At 46.1% G+C, this 26,629-nt stretch overlaps 1 protein-coding gene across 1 annotated transcript in view; it reads left to right on the top strand.

The window, feature by feature from the left end:
• Xylt1 (xylosyltransferase 1) overlaps positions 1–26,629 on the top strand; it is a 288,836-nt gene that overhangs the window by 146,007 nt on the left and 116,200 nt on the right. Inside the window, exon 3 of the mRNA XM_028778238.1 lies at positions 23,702–24,215. Within this exon, the coding sequence (XP_028634071.1) occupies positions 23,702–24,215 (514 nt within the window). The remainder of the gene's footprint in view (positions 1–23,701; positions 24,216–26,629) is intronic.

Below are 26,629 nucleotides of genomic sequence, written 5' to 3'. Positions count from 1 at the left end.
GGAGGAGGAGGAGGAGAGCACCTGAGGAATCACACCCAAGGTATATCTCTGGCTTCCACATGATTTCTTACTCTTCTGCACATACGTCTGCAAGCACGGGAACATTCAGAAGACAACACAAAACATATAGAGTCAGACAATGAAATGAAGAGGGTTTTCCTCTCTGGTTCAAGCAAGTGATTTAATCTCAGTACATCTCAACATTCTCTTATTGATATACTTCTCACTTTGTCCCCAACTGGGTCACCTGGAGATCCATCAACTAATTAATATGAAAGTATTGGGTACCAGCTCCTAGCCTGGAACAATAGCCTTTTTGTCCCCTCTTTCTCCTCTTCCTCCTGACCATGTCATGCCCCATTGTGTGTTTGAGTCCATTTTACTGATGAGGAAACTGAAATGGGAGACCAGACCACCCCATGTTGCCTGTTTGAAGGGCATGGAGTTCCGTAACCCAGTTTGGATCCAAGCTGTAGAGCATGGTCTCTGTCCTTTATCATCCCACAGTTCCCTATGGACTCTGATCACTGGGAGTGACTGATTAGTGCTTGACTTGGAGGAGAGAGGTGACATCCCTAGTGTAGCATCCTTTGTTTTGATATGAGACACTCATCCATGGGTCCCTGAGCTGAAGCTGATGGCACTCCAGCCATTACTCCCAGTAAGAACACACCTCAAGGTTTGGTTTTTGTAGCTTACTTATGGTGAATCTAATTTACTTCCTCATGGGATTGGGGCTAAATTACCCCTAGATCATTCACAAACAGGCAGGGATGGGAATCTGTCATCTTTGACTTAATGACCAATGTGAAGCTGAGGCAAAGCTGAAGGTTTCTAGGGATTGGAAGTAGGCGGGGAACCCACTAAGGAGAGCACCTGCAGGGCTCCATTCCTCTCTTAGTTATCATATGGTAAAATAATGCAGAGCAGAGTATTGTCCCAGGTTGCCACACCTCCAGGCCATTTGCTCCTTGTGGCTCCCTTTGGCTGTTGTTCCTTATATAGCTCCCTCATCACCTCTAAGAAACCATAGCCAGCTTTCCAAGAAGTGGCTTCTGTTGTCACCCGGCCAGGAGAGACAACTGGCATGCTTCTTAGTTACAAGTAGAATAGTACATTTCAAAGCCATATGTTCCTCCTGGCGAGAGAGAGAGAGAGAGAGAGAGAGAGAGAGAGAGAGAGAGAGAGAGAGAGAGAGAGAGAGGCATGTTTTCTTCTCCCTTAACCCTGTTCGTAGGTGAGCGAGTTCTACAGGACATGCATTCCTCCTCGCTCACCACTTGGCCCTTTTTCTCTGGTGTAAGCACACAAGTTCATCTGCATAACCAACAATCCCAGCACGATCCCCTGTGCTGCTCTTTTCATCATGGTCTGTGTCCATGCTCACTGCCACGGGAAGCTGTCTGTTCTTGCTCAGGGAAAGAGCCCCCAACCCTCATGTCTGTGCCTGTATCTGCCAACCAGGTTAAAGAGCTGGCTCTGGTCTCTATCCTCTGGGTACTGGCTGTCTTCCTCTCCCCAACCTTGCCAAAGAGAGTCACTCCAGCCATGGCTCCAGCATAGGGACAAAAGCTCCCTCTGCTAAAAGCCTTGGTTCTAGAGGGCTTCAATGATATTACTTCCATTTCTTCTTTACTCTAATCATGTGTTGTCCATGAATGCATCTCTCCTGGGCCTGAGTACTACCTTCTCTATAAAGTGCATTTTGCCCTCCACAGCCATACAGCCTCCTCATTAACTCCCTGAGTCTTTGCTTAAGCCTCATATTTTCCATATAAAACCTAACTAGACTTTGAGCACCTTTTAAAATCATAGCATCCTCCTGCCCTTTGGCCTGTTCATCATTTTCCCATGTTTATTTCTCATAGTACTGGCACATCTGTCTCCCTGCGTGACTTAAGTTCCCTGAGGAAGAGAGGCTTGTCTGTGGAGCTTATGGACGCCTCCCGTGCCCTTAGACACTACTTTTACAACACAGAATTGATGTACGCTGTATACTGCATCAGAAAGATCTGGAGTTTGTTAGAATAAATAGAGAGCTGCTTGCTACTGAAGGAACCCAGATGTCACAAATCCTTGCTCAGAGGTGGCAGGTATATATGAAGGAAAGGGGGCTCTGGAAAATTCCTGGGCAAGGCAGAGATGAGACAAGACTGTTCCCTGGAGCAGTCAGGTATGGGAATGAATTTCTGTCCCCCGGGCAGCCGAGGACAGCCCTGCTCAGTGCCGTCTCCTGAATCAAGTCCCCCGGAAGCCCTTGCAGCCCATAGCTCCAGATCCACCATCCCATTGGTATTCAAGCTGCCCCACACTCTACAGAAACATCTCCCTGCCTCGGGCCCTGACGCAGCAGCTCTGCCTGGGGCATGAGAACAGCCGCTGTTTGGAGATAAAAATAGTGTTCAGTTGCTGCACTTTGCTTATTTTGTACTTTTGGGCAGTAGCACATCTTCTGAAGTATGGGGTGGGCCAGCAGAGTTCATCATGGTACACTCTCAAGGAGCATTAGCCTCCTCAGAAAGGCCCTGTCATTGAATGGGTATTGTCAGCTGACAATACAGAGTCACTGACACTAGTGAGTTGGGCTTGACTCCTGGCCACTAGGTTCCCCCCCCACATAGACATCCACCTTTCTCTCTGATCCTGATCAGAATGTCCAGGCAAAGAGGACTCACACTGGAGACTAATACAAGCAGAAGAACCCCTTTAGAACAGCCCTCAATCCTCATGTCTGTGCCTACATTCACCAACCAAGTTATAGCTCCTGGCTCACTTCATTTTATAAATGTATACAGTAAGGTCCGAAGAGGTTAGGTAACTACTTCGTGATCACACACGGAGCTGGCATTAGATGGAGGGAGGATTTGAACTCATCTATGAAGGATGCTAACTTGAGGCCCAGGTCCTTTCTGTCATCTGTGTCTTACAGTGGGTGAACGTTTCTCAGATGTCCAGAGGCTCTTTGCCCAAAGCTCCTATGTGTGGCCTTTCTATAGAGTGAACAGTTGCTGTGGTGGTGGATGCTAGAAGGGACCTGCCTTTTCTACTTAAAATGTAGTCAGTGCCCTGGAGTCTCCATGTTGAGGAGCAGATATGTAGCTGTACAGCTCCAGATTGCCACATCTTGTAATTGGTACAACTGGCCCTCCCCAGGGTGGGGCAAGGCATGCTAAGTGGGGGTTCAGACAAGGAAAGGAGAATGAATTGGGATTGTTGGCTTTAGGTTGATGTGACCACAAGTGGCCAGAACTGTTCATCCTGGGGAATTGGGGCTATGAGGACACTCATCCCCTGGAGCATTATGTATGGCCTCTTCCTAGTTCCTATCTCCTGGCAGCTGTACTAGCTTGGAAGCACCTTTCTGATTGACCTATAACCTCTGCATGCTGAGCTTGGGTCAGGCCACTTGGGAGCACATGCTGAGAGATTTGCACTGTGACCCTGGATAGCCCTCTGATCTGCAGGATCATGACTCAGTAAACAATTCCACCTTTGAATGAAGCCACCCAGCAAGTGTCAGTCTCCTGGTCCCAGCCACATACTGTGTAACCCCACCTATGGTGCCCCTCCATGCATGGAACTGGAACTATCTGGATGAGCCTGTCACCCCCTCTGTTAAGTTTGGTGCACTGAGGGGTTGGAGAGATGATCTCGTGGTCCCACTTATGTCCTCCTGTGTACATTCCACAACCCCCATGGGACAGTGGGGTTAATGTCTTTCCTTCTAACTCCCCTTCAAGTCAGTCTATCCATGAGGGAAGTCAGGGCAGAAACTTGAATAAGAAATCATGGAGGAACACTGCTTCCTAGCTTGCTGCCTTTTAGACTCATGCTCACTGAGCTTTCAGCCCTGGGCCACCTTCCTAGGGAATGGTATCACCTATAGTAGGCTGGGCTTCCCTACATCAATTGACAATCAAGACAATCCCCCATGGACATGCCCACAAGCCAGCCTGATCTGAAAAATACCTCAAATGAGAATTTCTTCTCAGGTGACTCTAGGCCATATCAAGTTGGCATTTGTTTAACTAACAAAAACACAATGTCTGGTTTATGCAGCGTGGTGATTGAACCCAAGGGCTCTGACACGGCAGGCAGGCCAACCACCAACTAGGCCTGTCCCTAACCACTTGGTCTCAATTTTTCCATCTGAAGAATGGAGCTGACAGTATTATGTGTGGCTATAGCACATCCATCACAGAGCAAACCTAGACTCTCCAGAGGTTCTCCACACTCATGCCGTAGCAACTCTGAGCACCAATGGGGTGGCCCTGGACACTTGAGAATTTTAGTCACTAAGTGTGTTCATTACCCTTATGCTGCCAAAGGCTCTTTCTCTAAATCATCTCTAGCCAGTTTCTTCCTGGCTCTATCATCATGGAGGGCTCCAGAAACCCTACCTGAATGCCAGGTCCTCAGATGAAGGCCCATTCCTCCTAGAACTGGCATGCAAGATAATGAGGACTGAGCTGGGTTTCCTATGACTCTTCCAGCCTTAGGCTTCTGAAATCTAGAGTCCGTCCAGACCAGCATCTTTATTTTCATTTAGAAGGTCTTTAAAGATTATGGAAACTTTGACACTAGCCTTGACTTTGCTCAGAGCAAAGTTCCAAGATGGCTCCCAGCCTCCAGGTGGGACAGATGATGTTGCTGAGCACATAGATTGATGGTCTTTCATTTTCCAATCAGGAGGGAGGGACAGCCAAGGTCAGATTCCTTACTAAATACCAACAAAGCCTGACATCCCAGGTAAGAAGACAGCTAGGGTACAGAAAGGAATGGAAGAATGAAACAGGAGCTTACTAGATGATGCCACTGGAAAAGGGCTTGCTGAACAAGCAGAGGGACCTGAGTTCACATAAAAGCTGGGTGCAGTAGTGTACACCTATAACACCAGCACCAAAGTGGAAACAAGAGGGTCCCTGGAGCTCACTGGCCAACCAGGCTAAGTGAATTGGTGAGCTTCAGGGTCAGTGAGGGACCCTGTGTCTCAAGAAACAGTAGATCACCTGCAGTGGACATCTGGTCTACACACACAAACACACACACACACATACACACACACACACACACACACACACACACACACCCCAGTTGTGCATCCTTCAAACTGGAATCCTTAGGGTTTCATCTACTGCAGCCCCAACTTTTGTTCTCTGCCATAATTCACCATCCCTTCTCTTTTTGCTGCTGAGAGGCTGCCCCAGAGTTTCAGCCTGTGGTTCTAGCCAGCTCTCGCCCACTCGCTTCTACCTCACTTCGGGGCTTTATTTGGGGAATGATAAGCATGCCTTAGAGTAAGTCTAATCTTGGTTACTACAAATCCCAAACTGCAGATTTAGCAAGTTCTGAATGAGGAGCGGTTTGCACTCTGCCTTCACGGCAAGCTTGCTGGGTTGTTCACGTAGAGTACAATCATTACTTTTAAAAATTCCCGTCTCTGGAGAATTCACAGAGCAATCCGCCTCACATTGGGAAAACACATCAGTCAAAGTGACTTCTGCAAGTGACACACATCCATGCTATTGGGGCACCAAGCAACACACACACACTGGAAGAACAAAGCCACCAAGTTTGGAATCTATTGTCACATGTCATGGGTGTCACACTGTAGAGTGTAGAAACACAGAAAGATAATTGAAGGGTGTTCCATGGAAATTCTAGAGAAAGGGAAAAGTGAGATGAAAGGAGGGAGAGAGAAGATCTAGTGGTGTGGGGAGATGGCTTACAGCCTGGCAGCCATGGTGGCCATGGTAACTGCTGCTTCCTCTTCCTCCTTCTCCTGTTCCCTCTTCTATCGCCTTCTTCTTTTTGAGATAGAGTCTTGTGTATCCCAGGCTTGCCTTGGACTCCTGATACTCATGTCTTCACTTCCTAAGTGCTATGATGCCCAGCCTACATCCTCACCACCACCCGTCTTGTCCTTGTCTTTATGCAGTGCTGGGGATGAGACCCAGGGTCTCATGCATTCTGGGCAAACGCCTTACCAGCTAAGCCACACCCCCAGCCTGAGTTCCGCTTCCTAAGCTGTGAGTCACAACCGGATGTGGGGTAGTGAAATGGAATGTGGAAGTCCTTAAAATGTGGTAAGAGGTTTCTGAATATACAACGGCCAGTAATTAATTCCAATTAAATGCACAATGAGCCACAGTTGTGTCTGGCTATGCTCACCACTGCTGCATGCCCGACTTTACTGCAGCCTCGGTTCTGAGCACAAGACACGTGCACACACTCGCTGGCAGACCATCAAAGCCAGAAAACTTTGTCTGAAATGCCTCTGCTCAGAGTCCAGGTTTCTGTACATTGCGAATTGTGATATTTTAAGTGTATACACAAAATTTTCTGCTGTTACAGAGACACATGACAAAAAGCCAAGTAATATTCCTTCCAATCGTTCCTCAGCACAAAAGTAACAAACTAGCATTTCTTTACATGTATCATGTTAGTATGACCACAGTGGATTTTGAAATTGCTAGTTAAATTGTGTCTCCAATTTTGTAAAAGGTTGTTGAGTGAATTTGGGCCTGGGATTAGAACAGGAATTCTAGTACTTTCTGAAGTGGCCCTAAATGTTCTTCAGACATATTAGACTATGTATTTATGTGAAATGGTCTTCTTAGTATTGATAATTATAAAATCAATATATTAATTAACTCCAAAAGGTGTTGCAATGCTAACATATCAAATATTCAGCAAAGATTTAAATTTTAATGTAAAAATAAGCAAGCAAACCATCTCTTTCATATGCAAATTGGATTTGCTCTTAATAAATGCTAAAATTATGTATAGATCAAGGAATTGTTTTAATATAAACTTCCTTATGGTTTATTCTCAGTGTATGTTTGATTTATATACCTATTTCATAACTTAAACTGGAGGTCACATGAAAATTTCTTGGGTGGAACGAGTCTTGAATGGAAAAATTACAGTCCTAGTTTAAAGTAAGGGGCAGCAAGAATTTGCTCATAGCCCTTACTGGCCCTTTGATTGTTTGTATAAATAAAGTTTTATTGAAACAGCATGTTTGTTTGCTTATATATGGCTCAGGATTGCTTTGGCCTATTGGTGGATGTATTGAGCAATTACAACAGAGACTATACCATTATAAGAACCCTCTCTTAGCTGGTCCTTTACAGTAAATGTGTTGTCTCAGATATGGGTCCACCTATATGATTCCAAAATGACAATGATACAGATCCTTGGCTCTGCCCCTTATTAGATTGGTGGCATCAGACCATCCACTCTCCCCCTGTGGCTCAGTTTCTTTATCTGAACTTCTTGCTATATTCTTGGGGTGCATTAACAAATCTGCCAAAACCCACACATGAGGTTGTGAAGGATTTTTGTCGTCTCTTTGGCCCTGAGTCTAGAGAAGATTAGATGGCTCTTCTGAGCTTGGCAAGGGTCTACTGATTGTGTATCGGTTTCTGCCTTTCACTGTAATCTGCTCTAAAATCTTACTGGGGACATTTGAACCCCCTCCAAGCACCCTGTCACCCTCCAGGCAGCCTACAGCTCAGTATGATCACAGGGTAGCAACAAATGACAAAAAGTAGCAGCTTTGTGGGTGTGAGAAGCCATACATTGGACTGACTGGAGTAGGCTCCTGTCTGCCACTCACCCTCCTTTGGACAAAGTGAATTTTACAACCAATCTGTATTCTAAGAGTTGGGCAATGAACTGACTGTAAATCTGGTCAGGGGATGCTCAAGGGCCCACTGCCCAGGATGAGCACAGCACACACCTGGCCATGGCTGGAGTCCATGTGTGCAATGTGGGTGTGCTGTGGTTTGTGCTCACAGCAGACTCAATACCTGGGGTGCCTCCTCGGAGGTTTTCTAGCTCTAGATTTTCTTTGGATGTCTCTGCTACCAATCTTATGCTGAGACCAGGGCAGATAACCTTTCTAAGACCTTCATTTAAGATTTGTGCTTAATCTAGTGATTGGCAAACACAAATGCTCCTTCTGAGTTAGGGTTTTCATGACAAAATCAACAAATATGAGCTCTCAGATCAATAACCCTACACACGTCTTCCTTGTATCTTCCCTATGGATTCTATGCCTTCAAGTCCCAGAAGTCCATCCCAGTGGGGACAGTCCTTAATCAAAAGCCACAAATGAGCTGAGTCAGGTGGCCCCTGGAGGCTCCAAACAGAGAGTGCCCAGCTGGAGCAGCCTGGAGTATAGTGTTCAGGATGGCCAAATTGTAGCCAGACAGCGAGGGTCGGCAAAGGTCACTGTAAAAAGTGGCTGAATGATTGGGTCGGGAATAAAGGCCTTACAGTCTCAGTTGTCTGTGGCAAGAATTCAACAGTTGCCTCTCCATCCACAGAGCAGCCTTCTGCAACCACAGGGTTTCTGAGAATGATGAAGAGGCCTCAGCTTCTTGTGGGTGGAGGATAGGCTGGTCTGGCAGCATCAGTCAGTCTTCTGAGCAGCTCCCACTTGAGTTTGTGGGAGCAGACATTTATAAAGCAGCCATAGGTTGGGGCAAATAGAGAAGTGAGTTAAGAAAAAAAAGTGAGTAATGTCTGAGTGGCTGGGGAAACACCTGGATGACCAATACCACATCCAGTCAGACCTGGTTAGACTCTCAGTCTGTAGCTTCCAGGCCAGATACTGCCTATAGATGGTCTTCCAGAGTGTCCACTGCATGGTAGAACCAGTGAAAGTTAAAATTCAGCTTGTAATCTAGCTGTCAGACCCAGGGCAAGGGGAAGCCATCTCTCTTCTGGCTCTGTTTTGTCAGGTAATTCTCACAAAGCTGCCATGGGTCAATGGTGCACTAGTCTGTGTGGTGGTCATGATGCTTGACATCCCTAACTTCTCTGAGCATTGGTTCCCTTATCTGTGAGATGAGGAGGAGCTGTGCCAGTGTGCTAAGTTCAGTTGTAACTAAAAGCATGTGTGAAGTGCCTAGAGAAGTATAAGGATCTTCTAAGTGATAAGTGAAGGCTCGCCTAGGAAGATGTCTTTTCTTCCTGCCCCTGTCCACTCTGTGTGACCCTTTTCTAGGTTCCTCTCTCTGGTTCTTATCTGTGGGAGGAGCCTAGGTTTCATTGGTCCCCTACATGGTACCTTCTAACCCTGCCTCAGCTTATTGGCCATTATCTTTTTATTAACAGGTGATGCTTCCACATAGAACACATGGGACTATCCCTACAACTCCCACATGGCATTGTCTAACCATCAGGCTTCTCTGGTTCAAGGCTGTTCTCCATCTGAAATGCTGTTCCTGGCTTAGTCTTTCCTCTCTACACCAACCCCCAAGTAATCTCACTATAACTCCCCAAATAACTTCCACTATCTCTTGTTCTGCAATTTTATGTTCTAACAGGGCTGAGCCTTTGGTCTGTTGCTCAGCATCTAGAATGACATTTGCCTAGAAAGCGCCCAAGGTTGCTGGATGAACAGGGCACTCACTATACAGTAGCAGTTACAGGTGAGAACTGCTTACAGGTGCTGCTTCTGGCAGTAATCACACCGTAAATCAACCAAGGGAGATGGTACTTCCTTCCATTTTAAACATGGGGAAACTGAGATTTCACGACATTAGAAAGGACTTGCCCAAGATTAATTACAATGGTGAATCTGAATTAGGGTTTAACTGAGCTGGTGTTGCAGGAGCTGTCCTCCCCTAAAGACAAGGAGTCTGTCTCACTGGTTTTCTTCTCATTGTACTCCTTCACTGGGTGAGAGTGCGAGGCCATCTGGCTGCAGGTGACAGGATTGTTCCTCATGCTGACTATGAAACTGGTAAGATTGTCAGTATGGTTCTCAGCACTGCCTGTGTGAGGGCAAGGACAGGGCTGGGTACCCAAGGGCCACAAAGGACTGTGAGATTGAGGATGGGGCTCCAGAGCCTTCCTGCTGCTCTAGATCAAGGAGGTGAGCAACCACACCCAGGGCATAGAGCCATTTTTGCATTTCTGTCTTTTCAAGTTGGATTGGTTTTCATTTTGGTACAACAGCAAAATGTGAAACTCCGGTTAATGCTCATTGCTGAGCAGGAAGGATAGCGGCATGGGCTTATTATGATTCGAGAATATAGACTATTAAATGAGAAGCTGACTGCATGGAGTGTGAGGACGGGCCTGTGTGTATATGTGTACTCATGTGTTGGGTATAGGCATGCATGTGTGAGTATATGAACGAGTGAATGAATATAGGCGTGTGTGTGTGTGTGTGTGTGTGTGTGTGTGCATTACATGTGTTGGGCATGAGCATGGATTTGTGTACACAGGGACGTGTGCATTTTCTATTTATTTCTGTTGCTATGATAAAATACCCTGACAAAAAAGCAACTTGAGGAAGAAAGGGTTTGTTTGGCTCAGGATTCTGTGTTATACCTCATCATCATAGGGAAGTCAAGGTAGCACAAACTTAAAATACTCACATTGCACCCAAAGTCAAGAGCAGAGACAATAAGTGCCTATGTGCTAGTGCTTCACTCATTTTCTCCATTCACATAGCTCAAGACACAAGCCTAGGGGATGACACCACACACAGAGGGCTGCATATTTCCACATCACTTAACTTCATTAAGTTATCCCTCACAGCCATACCCTTGGGCCAGCCTGACCTAGGTCATTCCTTATTTGAAGTCTCAAATCATCTTCCCAGATGATTCTAGATTGTGTCAAGATGACAATTAAAACTAACCATCACACACCTGCATGAGCATACATATGCATGTATGTGTATACACATGTCTGTGCACACAAGCATTTGTGAGGGTGTGTGTACGTTGATGGGTGTGTATTATCACATGTGTGTGCATAGTGGCCCGAGTCATGGTGTGGTAGATATCTCTCTTGGCCCTCTGCCCTCTCCCTTGAGATGTGAAGAGATGGCCCAGTCAGCTTCCCTCTCTGCCTTTTCTGAGTGGGTGTGGAAGCTTCTGGCCACCAGAGTGTGAGCGCCTGACAGATATTAAAGAACAATCCACTTATTATAGCTAAACAGAAAAGCATATGGAAACAGCAAAGAGCATTGGCATCTGCTCCCCTGGTTCCATCTGCTCCTGCTGTCCAGGCATCACCTCTAGATTTGTCAGTCTGCGCCTTTGCAAGGAGGCTCCTCCCTCCCTCCAAGAGAGACTAGACTGTGCCTTTGCTTCCAGCCAGCCAGGCAGGACCACAGAGCATTTCAGGTGTTTCGGGACTTCAGTGTATATGTCCAGTGCAGAGTGTTTGGAGGACACAATCCCTGAACTGACACTGTGTTATACTTCTTTTTTGCTGTGTGGCCTGGGGAAGGCCAATGACCATTCTATGCCTCAGTTGACTTGTCTGTTAAATAGGCTTGGCAAGAGTAAAATCTGCCTGTGGGGATCCTCGTGAGGATGAAATGGCACTCTTGTCACGTGACATCCTGTGAGTATGCATGTATAGTGAGCAGCGATTGCTTTCTGTAAGGATATGTGTCCCCTGGTCCTGTTACACATCCTAGTATCTTTTCCTCCTTTTCTTTGGAGGGTGGTGATGATCAAGCCCAGGGCCTGTGCATTGCTAAGCAAGTGTTCTCTCTACCACTGAGCCACACCCTTTTATTTTATATTGAGTAGAGTGGCAAGTACCTTGTGGTCTCAGGCCTTTGAATACTTGGTTTCCAGTTCATAGCCCTGTTTGGGCAGCTTATGAGGTGTGACCTTACTGGAGGAAGTGGAACGTAGGAACGGGCTTTGAAGTTTCATGGCATTTCTAGTTGGCTCTCTGCTTCCTGTTTCCGGTTTAAGGTAGGAGCTCTGAACTGCTTCACAAACACCATGTCTGCCTGCTGCCATGCTTTCCCACTATGGTGGTGATGGACTCTCATCTGTCTGGAATTGCAAAACCAAATAAACCTCTCCTTCTGCAAGTGACCTTGGTCATGGTGTGGTAATGACAGCAATAGAAAGGTGACTGATACAGGTAGTGCCTTGCCATGAGGACTAGGTTTCATGGGAATCCTTTTGCCTGGAACTTCTGAGTGGTTAGGATCATAGTCGTGTCTTCCACAACTGCCTGGGTTAACCACTCTGAATCCCACTTCCTATGAAGACTTCACTTACACAAAGCCCATGAGCGAAGTCCCCCAGCCCCACCCCAACATTTTCCCCTTTCTAGTCACTCCCTTAGAGATTTAATCCTTATCCTCCATGCTCCTAGCAGGTCACGGAGCTGAGGTGCCAGTGTACCATTTAATGGTGGAATCCTGGGAGAGCCAGTGTCCTTCGGCGAACTGGGCCAGTTCAGGATAAGCCTGCCTTGTCTGTGTTTTGCCTGCAGCCTCTGGTCCCACCTGAGCCAACTTTTGCCTCAAGCTAGCAAGACAAACTAAATGTTGTTATTTTAATATATCTGGTCACCTGTCAGAAATCATTTCTAAGGATGTTTTCCCTTTTTCTCCCCTGTCCCCTTGCTCTCCAAGCAGCTGTGTCTTAAAAGAGGTTAGTCTAACACAGCTGTCATCCCCTGGCCTCTTGAAATGCAATGACAGTGCAGAAGCAGGAAGGAAAAGGAAAGTGGGTGGCACCAGGGTCTTTTAAATCCAAATTATTGTCACATTTGTTTACTTATGCCTGGGAACCTCAATTGTAAGTCAGAGAACAACTTACAGAATCAAACAGCACAGAGACCAGTTTGCTTTGTGTTTTCCCATGAGGAGTGTGGGGCTGACTCGGAGATGTAACACGTTGTGGGCTGCGGAGGGGACTCTGTTAGTGGGTGTTCCCTATTGTGTCAAAACATCCAAGACCATTACCTTTTCAAGGTGTGTGCCACGAACACCCTTCAGGAAACTATGAACACAGTCAGATTCAAAGTGGTGAATGTATGGAACTTTTTAATTTAATAGTTACTGTGTGCGTGTGTGCGTGTGTGCGTGTGTGCGTGTGTGCGTGTGTGTGTGTGTGTGTGTGTGTGTGTATTGTTTCTTGAAATTTAATTTGTGGTTCTAGAGTGGGCTTTGTAGATAACAGCGTTATGTCATAGAGGACTGGCTTGGAAGGTTTATTTTGTCTCATTATTTCAGACGTTTAGTTTCAGAGATATAAGATTACAGCTTCTTGGATATGTAACTCGTCATGTCTAGTAAGATCACAGGGCAGAGGAGTCCTGCTCACCCAAAGCCATCAGGAGGCTGAGACAGAGTAAGAATTCAAGGTCCTCATATCACCCTCAAGAAAATGCTCCTAAGAATATGACTTCTTTCCACTAGACCCCTGCTCCTAAAAGGTTCTACCCCTCCTTATAGTTCCTTTGGATAGGACCAAACCTTTAACCCATGGATCTTTGGGAACATTTAGGACACAGAATAGAGCAGACTATTAAAAACCTTGATTTATCTGGGAGGCAGGGGGCTGAGACAAGGAAAAGGGAACTACATTAGGAAGCAGCACTGCAATAGGCTACCATGTTCAGTCTGAGAAACATGTCTAGAGCACTGTATTGCTAAGCAGAGCTACAGCCTGGGGTGTGAGTAGGCATGATGTTGCCAATGGTGTCCCCTGTGCCAGCTGCATCCTCTACTCTCCAGCAAGACAGCTCCTGGATGGGCCTCTCTTGTACTGGTGTCTGTGCCCTGGAACCGGATTCACAGCTGTCCCCAAGCCACAAGAGTGGCCATCTTGGAGGGGGAGTAGGTGTTGGGCATACTTTTTGCTTCTCACTCAAGTCACCCAGAAGTCTCATAGCTCAGCTCCCAGACTGCATCACAGACCCACTAAATGGGTATCTCCAGGGTTAGTGGTTAGTGAGGTCCCAATGAAGCCAATGCAGAGCTATGATTGAGAGCCAGCGGACTAGATGCTGTGAGTGTTCTCTACGTCATGCAACCAAGGACAGAGTGATTAAGAGAGGGAGTGAGGGGGAGACTGAGTATAAAGAATGCTTGCTGAAGGAGCATGAGGTCCTATGTTCAGATCCCCAGTGCTCGTACAAGAACAGAAAAGCTAGATGTAGGATGATGTGGAGAAAGGAAGATGTCTGGAGATGTCTAACCAGAAGTCTACACCAATAAGTGAGAAGAGCAGACACTGATGGGAGAAAAAGACAGGACACAACTGTAACAAGGAGTTGAATGAAGCAGGCAGATGCCAGGGTGCTTCTCAGCCTCATAGGAAATGACATGCAGAGGCTAAAAGGGCATCTAATGTCTGACTCCAGCCAGACTTCAGACTCCTGGAAACAACTGGCCACAAAAGGAAAGATGCATCAGTGGGGCCTGGGGCATGTCTCCAAGGATAAAGTACTCACCCCACAAGCACAGACCCTATGTTCAGATCCCACATAAAGTCCAGATGTGGTGGTGCATGCCTGTAAACCCAGCAGTGGGGACTGGAAACAGGCAGAAGAGACTATGCCTCAAAAAACAGAGTACGGAGAAAGACAACTCATTCAGCAAGGACATCTGACTCCTCATATCCACACATAGATGAGTACATATGCACATACCACACACACACATACACACACAAATTACAGTTCACGCACACTCACACATATACATACATATATACATATGTACATACACATGCACACACATATACATACACACACACATGAGACAAACTGGGCAAGAGGAAGCAGAAATAGTCCACCTTTCCAGCTGATGCTCAATCAGCTAGCCTCTGTCCCAACCCTATGGCAATAGCCCTTGCTCCTAACCCTGTTAAGGGAACTCCAGTAGGCCTTGGCTCCCAAGCTCTCCAAATAGGTAAAGATGACACTGAGGTCATTACAGAACCCCACAGACTTGGTTGTTGGGCCCTAATCCCACTAGAGTACAATGCCCCAGGAGCAGGCTTCTGCCTTACTCCCACACACACACACCCAGTACCTGTGTTGCCAAATGGCTCATGCTTGACACCCAGGAAGTACCTGTGAATGGACTCAGAAGACATCACTGTGAGGTCACTGTGGAGCAGTGTTTGACAGCCATGTCTGTTGATGTGATCTATGCTGTCACTTCAACAACGCCACTGCATGTCACTGACCTTTAGGATTTAGCTGTAAGCGTCCATATCTTCCCTAGGAAAAAAAAGCTGGCTCAGAGGAGTTAATGAACTATCCCAAACATCACGTAGAAAGTGTTGGAAGTGTAAAGGATGGTTTTCAATTTAGCAGAGCAAAGGTGGAGTGTTCTCTCAAATCACTTTGTTTGACAGTGCCTGGTGGTCCTCAGGTGTGTCACATTCTCTGAGATTTTGCATAGCTCTTGCTGGTTCAGGCAGCTGAAGAAGCAGATAGTCCACTGTGTTGCTTCTGCAGGGAGTGAGCAGCATTCTCATTTCAGAATAGTGACACACAGAGTGAGCTGTGGTGAGCCTCACAACTCCACACTGAAGCTAACTAGGTAATGGCAGAGCCTGGTGATCTGTCCCATCCGGAGGGGCACACCTGGTCCCAGAGCTGCTTGCCCTCAGTTCCAGCACCAGGTCCCATGGTCAAATCCCCTCATTCCCCACGCAGAGTCTTTCCAAAAGCTTGATTGTGAGCGTGGCTGTCGCTGTGGACACAGACAGGTCCTCTGCCAGCCCAGGCCCAGGTGTAAACAGGAAGTGTCAATGGGGTGCTTGGATTGTGCAGGGGGCAGCTGGAGAGACCACAGCCTTCTGCGGGAATCCAGCCAATGAAAACATGTTTGCAAACCCCTGACTCTGGTCGGTGGGCCAAGGCAAGCAGAGACTCATAAAGGAGATTTAGGGCAGGAAGGTGGCATATTCATTTGTACCTCCACACAGTAAAAATAATTTATTGGCAGCTGCTGGGAAGCTTTAGTCTGAAATCACATGGCTGGCAATATGAAGACCTTTCCTTCTTTTTCTTTTTTCCTTTTCATAACCCAAATATCCTGGGCTTTCAGATGAAGAAACATCATTGAATTTGTAGTGTGTGTTTGTGTGTATGCATGCGTAGATGCCTGCGTGGATGTGTGTATAGTGTGCATATGTATGTATGTATTATGTATATGCACATGTGTGGTATACATGTATATGTATGTATATATATGTACATGTCTTTATATGTGTATATGTATTTTTATATGTATAACTTGCATGTATGTGTGTGCATGTATGTATATCTATTGGTGCATGTGTAGTTTGTGTGTGTGTGTGTGTGTGTGTGTGTGTGTGTACACTTCAATATTTCTTTATTTACAGGTGTCTTCCCTCACTGATGCTGCAGGCCTCAGGAGTATTTCCTCAGAGGCTGTGGTAATGAGCTCACCAGCTTGCCATTTATTACCCACTTGTGGCAAGGGGAGGGGGAGGAGTCTCAGAGGCAAAGGATGAGTTGTGGATAGGGATGTCTTTCATCTGCTGGAGACCCATTTGTCTCCTTAAGTGCCTGTCCCACAGGGACCTGGGTAGGCGTTTGTGGAGAAGGGTGAGGGCTGGGACTGAGCAGACATGTAGGGGTTGAAGCAAGAGAGTCCGAGGACAGTACCTAGGAAAAGACGACCCTGGAGGCAAAGAGCATTTTGAGATTTAAATCGGCCAGGGGGGCCAGGGAAGGAAAAGGCCAGGAGACCGAAGGGAACAGAATCTGAGGCAGCCAGGCAAGTATACCTGCTGGCATCAGTTGATGAGTCTGCATGCCAAAGGTTGCCACATACCAAGCTGCCATCTTCCAGGAGCATCAACAGGGATGGTGTCCCTCCTGGGGTCACTTTGAAAATACATATTGCTCATGTGGCCATGCTGCGTGATGCAAGGCCTGCTACTTGACCTCTCTGGAATTCCATTGTTTTTACCTCTTTCTCTGGAAAGCCTTTCCTTGTTAACCCTTCCTCCAGCCACCCTTGACTTCCCAGCTTGCTTGTCCCGTTTTAACTTCTGCAACTGGTTTGGAACTCAAGAAAGGCAGTTTCAGTGTAGACTAGTGTGGTATCCTTGCTGGCATCTCCACCCCGACGTCCATGGAATGTAAGCAGGTGCCAACATAAAGATTTTCAATGCCATGTCCTAGTGGACATGGCCATCATCGTGTCTGGGAGGATGTCCAGCCTCAACTGTCTCTGACATCTGATTCTCACTGGCTAGGACCTTGCCTGTGATCTCCCAGAAACCTCAAGCCTGGTTATCTTGGTCTTGGCTTCTTCATGGGAAGTCATGCCTGGATGTCTGTAGAAAGCTGACCAGGGCTTTGAGAATCCTGTGTTCTCAGTTATCTGTAGTTCTGTCCTTCTGCCATGAAGACACCATAATCAACACAAACAGGTGTAAAGGAAATCCTCTCTGATGTTTTCTAGGGGTACTTCATGGACAGACATATGGCTGAACTTCTGCAACCCCTGACCTATCTTTTAAGATTCTTTCTTTGCATGTTTCTTTTGGAATACATGTTGCTGTGACTGTTGGGTGAACTGAGCCTGGGTCTTGTGACAGAGTCTGACAAGGCTGTCATCTTACGTAGTGGCCTTTTTGTGATGGGCGAGTTAAGAATCTACTGATTTCAAAAAAAGTCCCTCACTGCAATATGATTTAATCAGCCTTAGTCCATGTAACACATTTGGCTTGTGGGGGGTGTGTGTGGAGTGCCAACATACAAGGCCAGGGTCTTCATTCCTGCCTTATTTTGGCAACATGGTTTTCAGTGAATCTGAAGCTCAGTGATTTGACTAGACTGACTAGCCAGTGTGAGCCAGGGATCTGCCTGTCCACCTCCCCAGCACAGGAGTGTAGACAGGCACCACTATACCTGGCTTTCTCAGTGGGTGCTGGGGAATAGAAACCAGATCCTCATTATACTTGCCTGGCAAGCATTTGACCTGAGGAGCCATCTCCCCAGGCCTCCCGAATTTAGGCTTTAAACAATGTATTTCAGGATCTGGACATGTTGCCACATTCCTATCATCCAGTACTATGGAGGCTGAGTCAGGAGGACTGTGAGTTGGGTGCAAGACTGTGCAAATAGTGAGAGTCTAAGAAAAGGAAGGGAAGGAAAGATGGAGAAGAGGAGGAGGAAGGGAAGGCTGACAGGGAAGATATGTAGGGTACGCAGGGGAGCAAGGAACAGCTTGTTTCTGGGGCTTCCCCGTACTCTGGGTGCCCTCCGTTTTCTCTCTCTATGCAGCCTTTGTTTTCCTTTCTTATTGTGTATGCAGTATTATCATGTCTGTGACATGGAAAGAGCTAGAAAATGTAGGACTAGATGTTCCCCGGGCCTTGGTAAGCTTGGGAAGAGGGAACAGGCAAGGGCTGTAAGCCAGCATGTCCTTTGGCCTCTGCAGCTTTTAGCCCTGAGGAACAAACAGCTCTCAGGGGCTGCAGTCCAGGCAGATCCAGATGTTGGCCATCACAGAGTTTATCAGAGATGACTGCTATAGTAGGGGAAAGGATCCCGCAGAGATACACTTAATGTGTCCAGAGGTGATTAGGACTTTTGGAAGGAGGGCAAGGCAACCAGAAGCAGGCTGATCAGGCTTCAGGGCAGGCAGGAAACTGAACAGTTTCAAACAGCAGGAAAGCATCAGAAGTAGTCCATATGGCTTGTGTGGATTTAGATGTGTCGAAACATTCCTGTCATCCCAGAAGATTTACCTGGCTTTGCTGGTTGGTGTTTATGGACATTAAGCCCCTGCCCTCCCAGCTGGGCTCAGGGCTGGTTTCTATGTGTTCAATAGAGTCAGTGGCCTCCTTTTTCAAGTGGGTGACATACCTTGAGTTTTTCTCCCCATTTTTCCTCCCGTTCCCTCCCACCTTTCCCTCCTCCTTTTCATCCCTCCCTCAGTCCCTTTTCTCCCTCCCTCCCTCCCTTTCTTCCTGTGGTTCCTATGGCATCGAAATTTTAACCCAAAACCTTGTATATCCTAAGCTATCTGTCTTCTACTAAGCTATGTTTCCAGCCCTTTTCACAATTTCTTTATTTAAATTTTGAAGCAGAACCTCTGTAAGTTGCCTGGGCTGGCTTTGAACTCACTCTAAAGCCTAAGTCTATAACCTTAGACATATAACCTATAACCCTTCTGTCAGTTCCCCGAGTAGCTAGAAACACAGCCCAGTGCCGCTGGCCCAGTTAGCCATGAGACTTTTAAGACAAGCACTTGAAGGGGACTGGCAGCTCTGAGCAGATGGAACTTTACAGTCTTTCTAGTCTCTGGAAAACAGTATTGAGGCCTTGGTGAAGAGAAGACAAAGGATGAGGGACTAGTCAAGGATAGAGGGGCCTGTTGGACTCAGACCAGCCTCCCTGTCTGAACACATTCAAGACTTTTGAGGTACATATCCATCATGTCTCCTCAATAAACATCTTCAATAGCAGCTCCTTTCCATCAGGCACAGGTTCTACCTCCTGAAAGGCCAAGAAAACAATTCGAATCCAAAGTCCAGGCATACAGAGAAGCCTGCAACATGAGCAAATCATCAACAGACTCAGTGGCCTGACACCAACACCCTGTTAGAGACAGTGATCTGGGCTGTGTCTGGGATAGCACCGGCACCCTTCAGAGTATCCATCCTTGGTCTCTTAAACTTTATCAGATTAGTGTGCAATGAGCTGAAAAACAACTTTACTAGTCAATCATATTGATTAACAACCAACTCAGACAGTGTTTACTAAAACCCATGTGGGACCCATCCTATTACAGATGAGAAAATTATACAGTCACTAAAGCAAGACATGTCTGCTCCTCTCCCTACCCAGTGCTCATTCCACACAAGTGATGAAAGTAAAGGCTGTAATCCCTAAATGCAGGGGGAGAGGGAAGTGGGTCACAGCTACCACCCTCACCTCTAAGAAACAGGACCCAGGGGCTAAGATTCAGTTGACCTAAAAGAAGTCTGATCATTAGAGACCAAAAGAAAGGTAGAAAAAGACATGGGAGTTCGGGAGGGAGGGAATCTGGCAGCTGCATCTTTCTACCGGATCAAAATCAGCTCTAAACAAGCCCAAGGTTGAATGGGGGTGGAGGACATTAGTACACTTAATTATTCTTCTGGAATAAAAATGTATTCTAGCGACAGCTTTGAGGGAAGGCAAGGCAGGAACAATTAGAAGTTCTGAGATGCGTGCAAATGTTTGAATGAACAATCATTATAATAAGTACATTAAAATAAAAACAAGTCAAAGGGTTGTATTTGCATAAATAATCCAAGGTGAGAGTGTTGGACTGTCTAAGAATAAAAGGGGCATGGCCTTTCAAAGTGGAGATGTCGTAACCAATGTGTAGATCAGTAGAGACAGGCAGCAGCAAATTAAGACAAACAGTGTGTGTGTGTGTGTGTGTGTGTGTGTGTGTGTGTGTGTGTGTGTGCACGTGTAAAGATGTGGAGGTGGGTATACATACTTCTACATTCCCAGGGTGTCTAGGAGAAGATGTTGAGTGTCCTCTATCACTCTTTCCCTATTCCTTTGAGGCAGAGTCTCTCCCTGAACCAGATACTCATTCTTTCTTGGCTAGGCAGGAAGTCAGCAGCCCTAAGGTACTCCTGCCTCCCCCCTGTAGGACCTGGGGTTACAGATTTTGCTGAATGCCTGAATTGTTATGTGGATGTTGGGATCTGAACATCAGTCCTCATGATTTCTCAACAGCCCTATAATCTGCTGAGCCATCTCTCCATCCCCCCAGGCATTGAATTAATTACTCAACTTGTTACATAGTTGGTGTCTGTTTCTTATTCTTCCTCCCACCTTGATTGAGTGGGAAGAATCTTCCATAATTTTCCAGCATATTCACCCTCACCAAAATACCCACAAGGTAAACATCACCATGTCTGTGTTCTGATGAGGACTGAGGCACAATGACTCGGAGTCACTTTGCATTGTTATCTCAGCTGCTTAGCCTCTTTGTGTCTAGTCTTTTCTTGGTTAGATCTACTCTTCCTGCTTCCCTGTGTCCCCAGGCTTTAGGGACACAGTGTGAGGGGCCTGCTCTGGGGCCCTGCACTAGGTGAACATCTTCAAGGGATGTGATGGGAAGTTACCGAGGATGTGTTTGCTTGTTGAGACAGTCTCTTTGTGAAATCCAAGCTTATCTTACCTAGTTGTGGTGGCCAGAATGGCTGGTCTAACCTGTAGCACTCCCCCTGCCTCTGCCACTTCAGTGCTGAGACTACAGGCATGGCCCATTGTTCCCAGTCTTTATCATTATTATTATTAAATGTTTTTATCATATTCTTTCTCCTCCCAACTCCTTAAAGCGCCTACTTCCCTATTCACACAACTTCATGTTCTCTCTCTCTGTCTTTCATAAGAAAAACAAAAATCAAATCAAAAAATGACAAAATGAAACAAAAAGTGCGCACACATACACACAAAAAAAAACCAAAAAAACAAAAACCAAACCAAACAAACAAGCAAAATACATGGAGTATGTTTACATTGGTCAGCTATTCCTGAGCACAGCATTGGTTCTCAACCTCCCTAACACTTTGACCCTTTAATACAATTACCCATGTTGTTGTGACCCCAACCACAACTTATTTTTCTTGCTACTTCATAACTGAAATTTTGCTACTGTTATTAACTATAATATAAATATTTTTGGAGATAGAGGTTCGTCAGAGTTATCGCAAACCTCAACTACAGGTTGAGAACCACTGGCGTAGGGTCTTCTCTGGGTTGCGGTTGACACTGAATTGGAGAAAACTGACTTACCCTTTCTCTGCAGGAACCAATTGCAAATAGCATCTTGCTGGGGAGTGAGACTTTGTGTTCACTCCACATTCTCAGTGCTGGGATTTTTGTCTGTATTTTGTGGTTTCCAGTCAGGGTCTTATACTGTAGTCCAAGCTGGTCCAGGACTTGTTCTATAGACAAGGCTGGCCTGATATTGCATCAGCAATCCTCCTGCTTTTTCCTGAACAGCTCTGGGATTACAGGCATGGGGCATCACCCTCAGGTGTTTGTTTGGGCTGGGTTTTGTCATTCTTGAGTGAGGGTCTCAGGATGTAGCCCAGACTTGTCCAGAACTCACAATGTACCCTCGGTAAACCTGAATTTTCAGTGACCCTCCTGTCTCTACCCAAGTCCTGGAATTCCAGGCATGCATCGCCTAGATTATCTTTTGTTTTGTTTTGTTTTGTTTTGTTTTGTTTTGTTTTGTTTTGTTGCTGTTTGGGGGTGGGGGTGGAGATGGAGGATGTGAATACTTCTGCAGGGAGAATGTGAGGCCTATATGCCTCTTAATATACTTATAGACAGATTTACAAAGTAGACATGGCATACATATACAGTGATATTATTCAAACTTTCCTAAGGAAAGAATCTTGTAATGTGTAGCATCATGGGTGAAAGCTGAGAGCCCAGAGAGATGGCTCAGCAGCTAGGAGAGAGAGTTCACTGCTCTTGTAAATGACTCTTCTCAGCACCCATACTAGAAGGACCATAACCACTGTAGCTCCAGCTCCAGGGGATCTGATCACCTCCTCTGGCCTCCAAGGCACTGCACTCATGTGCACATAAAACATACATACATAGCACATTCCAGGCCAGCCAGGGCTTCATAGTGAGGTTCTATCTTTAAATGGGGAAGGGGCTGATTAGGTAGATCTCATCATTTTTTCCATGTTTTTGAAATCTTAGTCCCACAACAATAAAATAAAATTTTTGAGGGAGAAAATACAGGGAAGACGGTGAGGCAGAACTGTGATCACTACAGAAGCCAGCACAGACTCTGGGGGATGGAGTTCTGAGGCCTCTGGAAATGCCTGATCCTCCTTCACCATGCTGCCTCACACAGACTCTCTAGAAGCTGTCAAGTGCCTGTGGATAATTCATTCCAGAAGGCAAACACTCTCCTTCTCTCTTACTGGAACACTTTAACATCCCATAGCAGCTGAGTAACATCTGAGGTGGGGGACGGTGGATGGGGTCATGCTGAGTCCCTGGTGCCATGGTAACCTCATCTCTTGAGAAGATGGTTGAATTAGTCATTAGCCACATTGGCCTGATGGCAGTGCCAGCACCTGATATTAACAATTAGCTGGAGGAACTGACCGCAGAGAAAATTCAAAGCCAGCCTGGCTCACCTGGTGAGACTTGGTCTCAGAATAAAAAATATAATAAAACAAAAATTTAAAAGGGCTGTGGAATATAACTCCATGGCAGAGCACTTTCCCAGGATGGATAAGGCCATGGACTTGAGCCCAGTGCAGCTAGGGAAGTAAAGGTCACAGGTTTGCATCTTGAGACTCATTGCCAGGTTCGTTTGGCACTGACTGCACTGTGGATAAAAATCAAGTTAAATTGAACTAAATTAAAAGATAAAAAGGCATGCAGTCTTGTTTATGAACTTGAAAGTGGTCCAAGCCTACCTTCTCTTATAGGCACAGATAGATTTGCTTGTCCTTAAGGCAGTATATGCATGTATAAAAAGTATATACAACATACAAAATATATACGATATATACATCATCGGTTCATATCGTCTCCTTTATGCTTTGATCCTGAAGATTCCAGCTCTACTGTATACCATTATAGCACCTCTTGCTGCCATTTGAACAGAAGCCCAGAGGGTAATTTTCCCCAGTTAGTAGAGTGGAGGAGGGGATCTTTGAGATTCACAGTCACTGTCCTGGTCACTGTGAGCATGGAGAGGCTGTCTTGTGGGAGCAGAGTGGGAAACTAACGTTCAAGAAGAAATGTGTTTCCACAGTCTGAGTCAATGAGAGAAGAATAGCAATCTTGGCTCAGGCTTCTCCACCTGTCACCCTCTCAGGCTAGCCTGCTTACCAGCATGCCTCAGTGACAATTTTCTGTTTCTCTAATTCTCCAGGATGGCTACTTCTCTCACCGGCCCAAAGAGAAAGTTCGGACCGACAGCAATAATGAGAACTCAGTCCCCAAGGACTTTGAGAATGTGGACAACAGCAACTTTGCACCCAGGACCCAGAAGCAGAAGCACCAGCCAGAGTTGGCAAAGAAGACCCCCAGCAGACAGAAAGAGCGTTTGCAGAGAAAGCTGGATGCCCAGGACAAAGGACAGGGGCAGTCAGTCCTGGGGAAAGGCCCCAAGGAGGTCCTGCCTCCTCGGGAAAAAGCCACAGGCAAAGGTAGCCAAGGGAAGGATCTCTCAAGACACAACCATGCCAGGAAGAGTGGTGGTGGTGGGTCCCCCGAAACCAAGTCTGACCAGGCCCCCAAGTGTGATATCTCTGGCAAGGAGGCCATCTCAGCACTGACCCGTGCTAAGTCCAAGCACTGCCGCCAGGAGATTGCAGAAACCTACTGTCGCCACAAGCTGGGGCTGCTGATGCCAGAGAAGGTGACTCGATTCTGTCCCCTAGAAGGTAAGTCCCTTTCTCCTGTCTCTGGCCCCATCCTTCTGCCTTCTCAGGCCCTCTGAATATAGCCACACTGTACCTGAAACCCTGACCATTTGTCAGGGAACTCTGAACTCCTGCTGTCTGCTATAAGGCAAGTTTTACAAGATCACATGACATGTGTTAGTATATTTACCTGTTCCCTTTAGCATAGATGTCCAACTTTGACATTGTGATATGATCTCAGTGTCTACAAATGTATTGTGCTATGTTTATAGCAATCTGGAATTCACAGGCTACAGAAATAAAAAAAAACTAGACTCTGTCAGACCTTGGCTTTTTACTTATGCAATATTGTACAGCCCTGACATTGCATAAGGAACTATAAGTCATCCAGAAATTATTTGAAGCATAGAGGAGGATGTGCAGGATATAAACAAACACCATACCATTTCGTATAAGAAATAGGACACTGTTGGATATGCGTATTGTAGGATGTGGTACCCAAATCCCCATGGATCCTAAAGAATACCTCTTCATGGCTCTATGTATCATACAGTTTATTAGACTCCAAATGTCCCAAGGAAAGATGGGAAAGGAAGGCTTAACATGGCCTTCACACGTTCCCTCTTAGTCAAGTTCAGCATGACTTTTTGAGCTTGTAGCACCAAATGTGTATCTATGCAACACTTCCTGTTCAATAGACAGATTTAAAAAGAAAGTTCGTCCTTTCCCAAGCCTCTGTGTGGTCCAGCTGGTTCCTGCCTGTGTTCTTGATTGCACTTGGCACTTTGTGTGCAGCAATAATTAAGTAGAATGCAATGTTTCCAAGAGCTCTTCTTAGCCAGTGCCAGGCAGGGGCATTTTGGAAGTCTGAACCAAGAAAATATGGCTCCTGTCACACTTAGAGCTTGCATGCTTGTTCCATGAGGCCAAGTAGCAAATCTGTATAGTCATTGGGCTATGTATCTTTATCACAGACCTTAGAGCAAATACACAAACATCAGTGCACTTGCTTAGGTTCCAGTGGATTCAGACTGCTTTTCAGCTTCTAAGAGGCTTCCATCCTGACCATTTAATTTAACATAGAAATTCCATGAAATCAAAAATACATGCAATACATCTGTCCTATGGAATGCCGTAGTTCAGTCTGGTCCACCTTAAATGTGCTCAGAAAGTTTCTGAGCCTACAGTTGGTCAAAGGCACCAAAAGCAAAGCTTACATTAAGACAATGTGTTGACTGCACTCTGTAAGTTATTAAGTGCTGCAGTGAAAGCAGGAAGCAGGATGGTGTCCGGATGAGTTTTTGTTCCCAACATTATCAAGTTGAAAAGCTGTACATCATTCATCACTATGCTAGGGGTCATCTATAGTCAATTATACAGTGCAGTTCTAGCACCATGAATCCTTTTCTGAGGAAAGCTAGGCTCAGACAGGTTTAGGATTTGGGTGGAGGTGTGAAGCTAACAGACAGCAAAGCCAGTATCAGAATTCAGGATGAGTCTGAGGCCTTCCAAAGGTTGGTTGGCCTTCAGGAGGCAAACTGATTTTCACTTCAGCTTCAGTTATACAAACCCCAAAGAACTTTAGCTGCCTGAGAGGTACGCCCACTTCTCCTCAGTATAGTCTGAGAGAGAAGGGAGGTTGTCAGCCTGAGGAAACAGGGAGTCTGCGGCAATGATGTGAGCATAGGTGCCAGGGAAGAGTGCCTGCATTTGCATTTTGGACTTCCTCTGCACAAGCTGTGAGATTTGTGACAAGTTGCCTGCCCTCTCTGTGCTTTGGTGTTGTATCTATTCATCTCAGAGGGTTTAAAGACTACACAGTTAAGCAAATGCACCTGGTCAGTGATGCACATTACACAGATATTTGCCTTACAGCTTATCCACAATCATTCACCACCACATAGCAGAGTTTCCAGTGCTTCTCCTGGGTCATACTGAGCTGTCTGCTAGCTTCTGAGCTCATTGGGGCTGCCTGCAGGGTTGGCTGTCTCTGCCTTGGCGAACGTGGCATGCCCTCCCAGGACCTCCAAACTGGTTAATGGAGTTGGCATTTAAGACACATGACTCACCAGACCCACGATGCTTTAATTTCCTGCATCGTGGCCTCCCCTTTGCAGTAAATTTACTGTGAATAGACTAATTGCAAAATAACTCTAATTGGGTAGTTATCAATGAACAACTTCCCGTGAAACAGAATGGCTTACAATTAATAGCATTTAAGCCATAAACTATTCTTCTGCGAAAAGCAGGGATGTAATTACACCCCACAGGGAGATTGCCTTCCCTTCTGGAAACCATGACACCCGGAATTCCCTCTGCTCTGGGGGGACTGGCTTTGGCCTAGTGGTCCTTTTTTATCTCCTGCGAAATGAGGAAAAGAGGCACAGTAGCGGGAACATTTGACAGCAGACAGTATAGGAACATCACTGTTCCTC

Source organism: Grammomys surdaster, unplaced genomic scaffold (assembly GCF_004785775.1).
Source record: "Grammomys surdaster isolate TR1022 unplaced genomic scaffold, NIH_TR_1.0 330, whole genome shotgun sequence".
Classification (NCBI taxonomy): domain Eukaryota; kingdom Metazoa; phylum Chordata; class Mammalia; order Rodentia; family Muridae; genus Grammomys; species Grammomys surdaster.
This window is presented reverse-complemented; position numbering and strand designations above follow the sequence as displayed.